Source organism: Pistacia vera, unplaced genomic scaffold, assembly GCF_008641045.1.
Source record: "Pistacia vera cultivar Batoury unplaced genomic scaffold, PisVer_v2 Contig370, whole genome shotgun sequence".
Taxonomy (NCBI): Eukaryota; Viridiplantae; Streptophyta; class Magnoliopsida; order Sapindales; family Anacardiaceae; genus Pistacia; species Pistacia vera.
The window spans coordinates 236,142-246,408 of record NW_022196191.1 but is presented as its reverse complement, the minus strand read 5'-3'; the positions used below and the strand labels follow the sequence as shown (position 1 = coordinate 246,408).

At 35.2% G+C, this 10,267-nt stretch overlaps 2 protein-coding genes across 3 annotated transcripts; one reads left to right on the top strand and one right to left on the bottom strand.

The window, feature by feature from the left end:
- The first annotated feature begins 1,120 nt into the window (after positions 1 to 1,120).
- On the top strand, positions 1,121 to 3,325 carry LOC116140365 (ABC transporter G family member 5). Its single transcript, XM_031426011.1, has one exon. It carries the CDS (start codon positions 1,232 to 1,234, stop codon positions 3,167 to 3,169), a length of 1,938 nt encoding a protein of 645 aa, XP_031281871.1. The 5' UTR covers positions 1,121 to 1,231; the 3' UTR covers positions 3,170 to 3,325.
- On the bottom strand, positions 1,971 to 6,516 carry LOC116140364 (pentatricopeptide repeat-containing protein At2g13600). Of its 2 annotated transcripts, none has more exons than XM_031426009.1 (3): positions 4,348 to 6,516; positions 3,862 to 4,139; positions 1,971 to 2,149 (listed from the first exon to the last, which is right to left on the bottom strand). In XM_031426009.1, exons 1-2 carry the CDS (start codon positions 6,454 to 6,456, stop codon positions 4,089 to 4,091), a joined length of 2,160 nt encoding a protein of 719 aa, XP_031281869.1. In that variant the 5' UTR covers positions 6,457 to 6,516; the 3' UTR covers positions 1,971 to 2,149; positions 3,862 to 4,088. The 2 variants fall into 2 exon arrangements, with proteins under 2 accessions (XP_031281869.1, XP_031281870.1); XM_031426010.1 differs by having other exon boundaries at positions 1,971 to 2,083.
- Positions 6,517 to 10,267: the final 3,751 nt, after the last annotated feature.

The window sequence follows — 10,267 nt, the reverse complement described above, 5'->3', positions numbered from 1 at the left end:
AAACAATTGAAAGTCGTTTTTATAGTTTTTTTATCTTAAAACAATTTTTTGATATTATGTCAAAACGCATTTTCACTCTTATAAAACCCATTTGAATTTTGCAAAATATCTCTATTTTATTATTCTTACCTGCTATTGATACGTAAATAATCAGTTGTTTTGTTAATTAAAAAACCAACGCTCATCTAACAACTTATATTGATGAAATTAGTTGGTAATAAGAATAAAAGCAAACGTCCATATTTAATGAGATACAATTGAGAAAGTAAATATATAATAAGTTGATGTGTTATTGNTCTCTATTGTATTATTCTTACCTGCTATTGATACGTAAATAATCAGTTGTTTTGTTAATTAAAAAACCAACGCTCATCTAACAACTTATATTGATGAAATTAGTTGGTAATAAGAATAAAAGCAAACGTCCATATTTAATGCGATACAATTGAGAAAGTAAATATATAATAAGTTGATGTGTTATTGTCACATTTTACATCTTTAACAAACAAAGATAGGTTCTAGTTCTAACACTACTAATAGTGTTTTTTATTAGAGTTTTTACTTGACCAATAGTCTCAGGGTCTTAAAAAACTAATTAAAGTGAGCACAAACAAATCCAAACACCCTGATTATCATTAAAAAAAAATAAAAGGCGTTAAGTTTATATGTCTGAGTGTTTTTATCTAAGAAGACATGTTTTGGATACAAGATATTTTTATGAAATCCGTATTTTAAGTATAGAACATTTGCGTGAAAGATAGAAGTAAATTCATTCATGCAGACTAAAATAATAATAAAGATATGATCATCAATTTGTGTTGGCTTTTTCAAAAAAAACTTATGAAATCCAGCGAGCCACATAAACTTTACAACAACAAACTCCACGTGAAAGTATGCAAATTTCCATGGCAGAAATAGGGAGAAAAAAAAAAATAATAATAATATATGTATATGAATTGAATAGCAAGAACAATATCACGTGAACAACCAAGTAACATATACGAGGACTTACATGTCAATATAATACCGATCCATTACTGTTAATTCAAGTGCACACCACACAGATTCAACATTTCAACTTCCATTATTATTAAACAAAACAACTGGCCACACACTCGATTTCATTCATTTTCTTATTCTTATTTGACCATTACATGCACACAAACACAAGAAATAATAAGTCTAGCTTTACAAACTTGAACACACAAAAAGAGAGAGCAAGATTTCCTCAATGAAGAAACAAGGCTGTGAAATTGAAGCTATAGGGATTAACTTCAACATCTACACACAAAAGAGAGAAAACCCTTTTAAAATCTTCACAAAAAACAAGCTAAATGACTGTGATCATGGACCTGAAACTTCTCCTTCCAAGCTTGAAGAAGCAGCTGCAGCTGCAACAAATCCTCGAATCAGGCATGTTCTGAGGAACATAAACTGCAAGGCCAAACCGTGGGAACTCCTCGCGATTGTCGGTCCAAGTGGCGCTGGAAAGTCTTCTTTACTTGAGATTCTTGCGGGAAAACTCACTCCTCATAGTGGTTCCATTTTGGTGAATGATAATCCCATTGACAAGCCTCTGTTCAAGAAGATTTCTGGGTATGTTACTCAAAAGGACACTCTATTTCCTCTCCTTACAGTGGAAGAAACGCTCATGTTTAGCGCCAAGCTGCGGTTGAGGCTCCCGGAACCTGAGCTGAGGTCTAGAGTTAAGTCTCTCATTCAGGAGCTTGGCCTGGGGCCTGTGGCCACGGCTAGAGTTGGTGATGACAGGGTTCGGGGGATTTCTGGTGGTGAAAGACGACGGGTTTCGATTGGAGTTGATGTGATTCATGACCCCAGAGTGTTGATTCTTGATGAGCCAACTTCAGGTCTTGACAGCACCAGTGCCCTGCAGATTATAGACATGCTGAAAGTGATGGCAGAAACTAGAGGGAGGACCATAATTTTGAGTATTCATCAGCCTGGTTTTCGCATTGTAAAGATGTTTAATTCAATACTTATGCTGGCGAATGGCTCGGTTTTGCATCATGGCACGGTGGCTCAGCTCGGTGTATGTTTGAGAACAATGGGATTGCAGCTTCCTCTTCATGTCAATGTTGTTGAATATGCAATAGAGTCAATTGAATTGATTCAGGAACAGAGAAAAATGCTGCAAGAAATGCAGCCACAAATAGTGTCAACACCACAGCTAAAGAAAGGGGAAGAGGGGGAGAGTAGAAGTGGAAAGTTCACTCTGCAACAACTTTTTCAACAATCAAAAGTTGCCGATGAGGAAACTATCATTAATGTTGGAATTGATATTCCTAGAGATTTCGCAAATTCAAGATTTCAAGAGACTATAATTCTCACTCACAGGTTCTCGAAAAACATTTTTCGAACCAGGGAGTTATTCGCCTGCCGAACAATTCAAATGCTGATTTCTGGGTTTGTTTTGGGATCAATATTTCATAATGTTAAAGATGATTTACTCGGAGCTCAAGAAAAGGTAGGTCTCTTTGCATTCATATTGACATTTTTGTTATCCTGCACAACCGAAGCTCTACCAGTGTTTCTGCAAGAGAGGGATATTTTGATGAAGGAGACATCCTGTGGAAGCTACAGAATTTCATCATATGCCATAGCCAACGGACTAGTTTACTTGCCATTTCTACTCATCCTAGCCATATTATTCTCAATTCCTCTATACTGGCTTGTGGGGCTAAACCCTAATTTCATGGCTTTTATGCACTTCTTATTACTAATCTGGTTGGTTCTCTACACAGCAAATTCAGTTGTGGTGTGCTGCAGTGCTTTAGTCCCTAATTTCATCGTCGGAAACTCAGTGATTTCCGGCGTCATGGGATCTTTCTTTCTGTTCTCCGGTTACTTCATATCAAACCATGGCATCCCAAGTTATTGGATTTTCATGCATTATATATCACTGTTTAAGTATCCATTTGAAGAGTTTTTAATAAACGAGTTCTCTACTTCAAGGAAGTGCTTGCAGTATATTTTCGGGAGATGTATGTTGACTGGGGAAGATGTTCTGAAAGAAGCAGGATATGAAAAAGAGAGTAGCTGGAGGAATTTGGTGATAATGGTGTGTTTCATCTTGGTTTACAGGTTCATCTCTTATGTAATTCTCAGGTTCAGATGCTCTCAGAGAAGTCTAAAGGAAGCTATAGTTTAAAGAATATGATGAAACTCCTCTCTCCTTTTTTTTTTTTTTTTTTTTTTTTTTTTATTATTATTATTCTCTCTTTCTATCTCTCACGAGTGTTAACAGGATTGTTCACATGTTTTTGGAATTTACTTAAGATAGCATCGAAAGAAGCACATAAAGAAATTATCTACCAAACATTGTATTATCAATGCCAAATAAAGAAAAGAAACAAATTCTATAAAGATATATGCTCTAATTCTTCTCCAATCTCCCTCTTCTTTGTCAAATTACTCTAGGCCACATATATTTTACCATGTTTCATTTCAGCTTGCTAAAAAAGAGGCTAACAGATCAAGATGTTCTCCTGATTTAAGTTTTCAAACCATAAGTAAACTTAGATCAAAGAGAATCCACATTCCAGATTAAAACGAAGGTCGGAAAGCGGATTCCAACAATCCGTTGGGTAAATATGGTTTTAGAACACTACAAAATGATTTATGTTTATGGAAGATATAGTACAACTAGCAAACTGCAATTATGCAGAACTTCAAGCACATGTATGTTGTTTCTGTTCACTACTAATTTAAAAGACAAGTACAAAAGCAAATCAGGTAGGCCAAACTAAATCTGGCTTTATGCAAAATCAAAAGTATATTATGGAGCATTTGCAAATAACAAGGAAGATTATTCCAGTTTAAAATCCAGTGAGGTCATTTTACCTGTGGCATTGCTGTGTTTTGTCCTTTTCAAGGACAGGTCCGTAGGACCTACGATCTGCAGATTATATGTTGGCTTCTTTTTTAAAACGCAATGCCTAAGGGCAAGGTTTTTACCTCCACATTGAGGTCCCGAGTCTATCTGGAATTTAGCCAACATGAATTGCTCATGAAATCAGAATGTGATGGCAAGTTTAACTTTAGCAGCTAGCTGTTTGGAACTTTTGCATTCAATAACAATTGCCGCGAGGAAAGGTATCAGCTCTGGATATGGTTGTGTACTGGTATTGCGGTAGACCGTAAAAAGAAATGTTAGGATATACAATAAAGTAAAAATGGTTCAAGGATAACATTTATGAGAGAAGTCACTCAAAGTTGTTATTTCTTCTTGTTTCTTCCTATATTTATAGTAAAGAATTGATCATATTTTTGTAAAAGTGAGTTAAGTACTTGAACAAGAGCTTTAAAAAAAAAGTGAAATTAACCTACACCAGCATCAATTGGAAGATTTGTTTGGCAATATGATGCTGATTTGGATATGTCCTCCTCCCCAGAAGCATCGTAATCACCAGTGTTTGGGACATACCCAACTCTCTTCATCTGTTTTGTAAGAACTTTCAAAACCAAATAGATTTCTTTTTTCAGAGGATGTCTTTTGTCTTTCACCATAAAAATATTAACTTGACCCTGGACTTCGATCCAACTACAACCTGGCTGCTTGATTACTCCTCGCTTCTTCATCAATTTCCTTACTCTTACAACATCCCCCCATCTTCCAAGCTCAGCATACATGTTCGAGAGAAGCACATAAGGACCAGAATTGTTGGGATCGATTTCTAAAAGTTTCTCTGCCACATATTCCCCTAACTTAATGTTGCGATGAACTTTACAAGCAGCAAGCAAAGACCCCCAGATAACAGCATCAGGCTGCATTGGCATTGCCTCTATCAATTCTTTTGCTTCATCAAGGCAACCAGCTCGACCAAGTAAATCAACCATGCATGAATAATGATCCTTCAATGGCACCAACCCATGTTCCTTGGTCATTGAGACAAAGTAGTTACGTCCTTCTTCAACCAACCCCGCATGGCTACAAGCACACAGAACACCAATCATGGTGACATGGTCAGGTCTCTCCCCTGATACCAACATTTCGCTGAATAATTGAAGAGCCTCTGTACCATAACCATTTTGTGCACACCCTACTATCATGGCATTCCATGAGACCCAATCCCTTTCCACCATAGTTTCAAAAATACGGAACCCATCTTCAACTGATCCACATTTCAAGTACATATCTATGAGAGAATTCCCTACAAATATATCAGGCTCATCCCCTGACTGAAACCGAAATCCATGCTTCAAGACATGAGTGTGTGCTTGCCTGCCAAGTTGCAGATCAGCAAGATTTGCACAAGCATTTAGTAGATTCCCAAATGTGTAGTGGGTTGGACAAACAGCCTCCCTCTTAAGAAGGCAGAAGAGTCCAAGTGCCTCTTCGTTTTCCCCATTCTGTGTATATCCTGCTATAAGTGCATTCCAAGATACCACATTCCTTTCCATCATCTTTGTAAACATTGATCTTGCAGCTTTAACAGTGGATGCCTTCGCATATCCACTTACCATGGAAGTTTCAGACACTACATTCCTAATTGGCATCATATCAAAAACATATCTAGCTTCATTAATCTTACAGCATTTAGCATACATATCAACCAACGCATTTCCCAAAACAAGATCATCTCTAAACTTGTCACACTTCACAACGCTTGCATGAATTTGCCGACCCTCTTTGATAGCCGCTAAGCTTGCACAAGCACTAACAACACTAGCAAGTGTGACCTCATCCCATTCAATCCCACAATCCATCATCCTCACAAAAATTTCAAGAGCTTCACTTGCCGGCCCATTTTGTTCATAACAAGTAATCAGACTATTCCAAGAAACCATATTCCTCTCTCTCATCCCATCAAAAACCAGCTGGGCACAGCCCACACGCCCACATTTACCATACATGTCAACAAGCGCTGACCCCATATAAATATCTGACGAATACCTCGATTTTTCTAACAAACCATGTATTTGGGTACCCATTTTCAAGTCCATCAACCCCGCACACGCGCTAAGAGCACTACCAAATGAATACTCATTAAGCACAAAATTTTCTCTATGCATCTTAACAAAATACTCCAAAGCTTCATCAAACCTATCATGTTGCGCAAACCCCGAAATCATTGAATTCCACGAGCACTGGTCACGCTGAGGCATCGAACCAAAAATCCTAGAAGCATCATCAACGAAACCCCATTTCAGCAAAGCAGTCACAATCGAATTCCAAGTGAATACATTTCTGTGGGGCATTTTATCGAACACCTTGCGGGCATCGTCCAAATGCCCACACTTCGCATACACATCGATGAGCCTGTTTTGGATGTAGATTTCGGAGGAGAAATGGGACTTGATGATACGAGCGTGGATGCGACGGGTGTCGCGCAGGCTCTTTGATCGGAGGCATGAGTCCAAGAGCTTGGAGAAAGTTGATGAATTGGTGAAAGAGAGATCACCCACAATTTGTTCAACCAATTTATGTCTTGCCATTCCATTATTGTAACTTGTTTTGTATGAGAATTTTGTTCATTGCTCAAGAAGAAGAAGAGTAGCTCAAGTGGAGCGGGTGAGTTTGTGTTTCTGAAGGTTTTCAAATTATGCCTCTCCCGCGTCATTTTAAATAACGGAAGGCAAAGTGCAATAAACCCCAGACTTCTGGGATAAAAGTTATAACAATAATGCTACGGACACCGAAAAAACTGCACTGAATCGTGTACGGCCTATGTGTAATATGCCTCTCATTTTTTTTATAATTTTTTTTAGTGAACGGCGGTCTCAAATTTGGACGGCCATTTACTCACATGGACGCCCGTCCATAGTATGGACGGTGTGTCCATATACAAGGGACGGACGTCCCCATTTAAAGGACGCCCGTCATAAATAAATTATGAAAATAAAAAAAAAAAAAACTTGGGGACGACCGTCCATAAATTATGGACGGGTCGTACATTTGGACGGGGTCCATCTAATGGCGCCCGTCATACTTAAAAAAAAAAAAAAAAAATGTTTGGACGGGCGTCCATTTCTAATGAACGCTCATCCATTATTAGTTTCTACAAATTATCTTCATCATCATCATCATCTTTTGGGTAATGGTTCCAGTCTTCGTTTTCTTCTTTTTCCATGATACAGTTCAACAAATATATTAAGGATAAGATAAAGATGATGATGTTTGTGTAGTGTTTTAAAAGTCTAAGTCAATGTGTTTGAAATTCTAACCTGTTAAATCAAAATGGATGCAATAAAGTTTCCATGGAGGCAAGTGAAGAAGGTGCAGAACTTCGCCCGTCTACTTCTTCGTCTTCATTCACTGTGTTTTTTCAGGGAGGGCAAGAGTTTAAGATTTTCGAGAAGTCAGCCGCAATGAAGGAATAAGATAAGCTACAGAACTTCAACCAGGATGCCAACGTACTATACTGGCCAGGGACGTCAAAAAGTTGGTTGATGATGTGCAAGAGATACTGCATGAGATGCTATCACTGGAAAGATTTCCAAAAAACGTAAGTAATGGACGGGCGTCCTTCCTTACGGACGCCGTCCCATCCAAAGTTTTTCTTTAATTTGTAGAAACTAAAATAATGGACGGGCGTCCATTAGAAATGGACGCCCGTCAAACATTTTTTTTTTTTTTAAAGTATGAACGGGCGTCCATAGGAATGGACGCCAGTCCAAACGTAAGGGACGGCCGTCCATAATTTATGGACGGCCGTCCCCAAAGTTTTTTTTTTTTTTTATTTTATATTATTTATGGACGGGCGTCCTTTAATGGGGACGCCAGTCCCTGTTATGGACGGGCGTCCATGTGAGTGAATGGCCGTCTAAATTTGATGGACGGCCGTTCACTAGAAAAAAATTATAAAAAAAAGAGAGGCATGTTACACATAGGCCGGTACACGATTTCGGTGCAGTTTTTTCGGTGTCGTAGCATTATGAAGTTAATATGCACTGAGTTTGTAACTATAAAAAAAAAATAAATCATCGAATCTTTGAATTTTAAAAAGAAAAAAAAGGAATTTGTGTATGAGAGAAAATCAAAATGAGAACACATATTTTGAAAACAATTAAAATAACACTAGTTTTTAAAAAGACCAAAAAAGCACTTAACAATATAAGCTTTTTAATTTAATTTTGAAAAAGGTATAAAAGTAAATCTATTTGTATATACGTAAAATCAAAAGAAATAATAAAAAATATTAATAGTCATTGAGAGATAACATGTATCAAAAGCTATAAAATATTAAAAAAAAAAAAAAAAAAATCTAAACAAAGATAAAAAAGACAAAATTAAGTTTAACCTGGTATATTTGTCTAATTTTTTTTTTTTTTTCATGTTTTACAGTTAAAAGATGAGTTTTTATTATTTTATTTTTGTAGACTTTGATAATTGATTTAAAAATATCTGTTTATTTATGCTCACTCCTCCTATATGCAATAAACGTGTCAAATCCCATGTTAAGAAAACTTTGGTAATTTTCTCCAAAATAATGCTTGATATGTGATATAAATAAAGGTAAATACCCCTCTGGTTGTTTGACACATAGCGTATTTTGGAACTCATTTTGAGATTGTAAAATTGTTTTATCTTGACACATTGGATTGACAAGTAGGATTTGTGGTTTAATGAGCCCAATTAAATTGCTCCATCATGATACGTTAGGTTTGTATTTATTGTTTCATATATAATTAATAATTAATAAAAATTATTAGATCTATGTTAATAATATTAATAATAATAATAATATAAGTGCATTTTATTGATATTCCAAAGCTATAACCATTTTGATGCGTTTGATGTATATTAATAACAAGTATACAAGTGTATTGGATTGCTATTAATAATTGTGGTTTAATGACATTTATTTAGCATTGCTATTAATAATTATATAGGTATAGTAATAATAATAATATAGGTGCACTACATTGGCATTCCAAAGTGTAAACATTTTGATGCGTTGATGTGCATTAATAATAAGTATACAGGTGCACTTTAATAATTATGGTTTAATTACATATGTCTAGGATTGCTATTAATAATTATATAGGTGCATTGTATTGACATTGCAAACGTTTCTTCATATTCAATTTGTATTTAATTGCGTTGATATTTGAAATGTCTAAATAAGGGGTTATAAAAAGGCGTATGTTCAGTTGTATATCATCACAATATGTTAATTGGTGTCAACAATATGTCTAGTCTTTTGTTAATTGTTTATAGGTTATGTTAGTTTGTGTCAATAATACGTCGGTTCTACATGATTTTGTTACTCGATAATTTTTTATATATTTATGTTTTTGTTGTTGTTTACATGTCATGAATTGACATGGAATAAAGACAAGGTGTCCGATTGACACTGTCAAATGAGTTGTTATTTTGATTCGTTCTTCTGAACTGTAAGTATATCTTCTAACTATTTTAATACAAAATTGTAATTATATCTCTTAACTATCTTAATGGTTATTATTTTATTGAATGATTGTTTTTGTTCGGTCAATCTATTTGAACGATTAATTATGTTAGTCCTGTCGAACGGTAAGTTTGTTCCTTAACAATTTTAATATGAAGATTAATTAACTTTTATTGATTTCGTTTTCAAGTAACAGTTGTTATATGAATAAATAATTGTTTCTTAACAATCTTAACATGAAGATTGATTAAATTTTGTTATGTTTGTTTTCAAGGAAATGTTCATGTAGTTTACTAAGATCAAATCAAGAATGATTCTATTGTCAGCCGAAGTGTAAGTATGTGTCATATCTATATTAGTAGAAAAAGTTCCTTTGTGTTGAATATGTATTCTGTAAAAAAATTCGTATATTTTAATTTGTTATATGAATGATTAATTGTTTATGTTCTGCTGATGTGCGAGTATATATGTCAAATGAATTAATTTTGGCTGATTCTTTTTTCCAATTAATAGATGTTATTTGAAATATTTCTTATCGGTCCTAATATGATAATCCCTTAAATTTGGGTTACATAAACCATTCATTTTATCATCACACACATTTAAGTTTCCACTAAACAATCAGAAGTAAATTGACTATAACTTGCTTAATGAAAATCCAATTGATGAGATGATTGAATCTTTAGAAACTAGACAGACTTGGCTATACACTTAATTTGGATAACTGTAGCCCCACTGTCGAACCATTCCTTTTACCATCACACACATTTCGGCTTCCACTAAATAGTTAATAGTAAATTGATCATAACTTACTCAATAAAAATCCAATTGATGAGAGGTTTGAATCTTTAGAAACTAGATAGACAGGGCTTTAAATCGATATATTATACACTTAA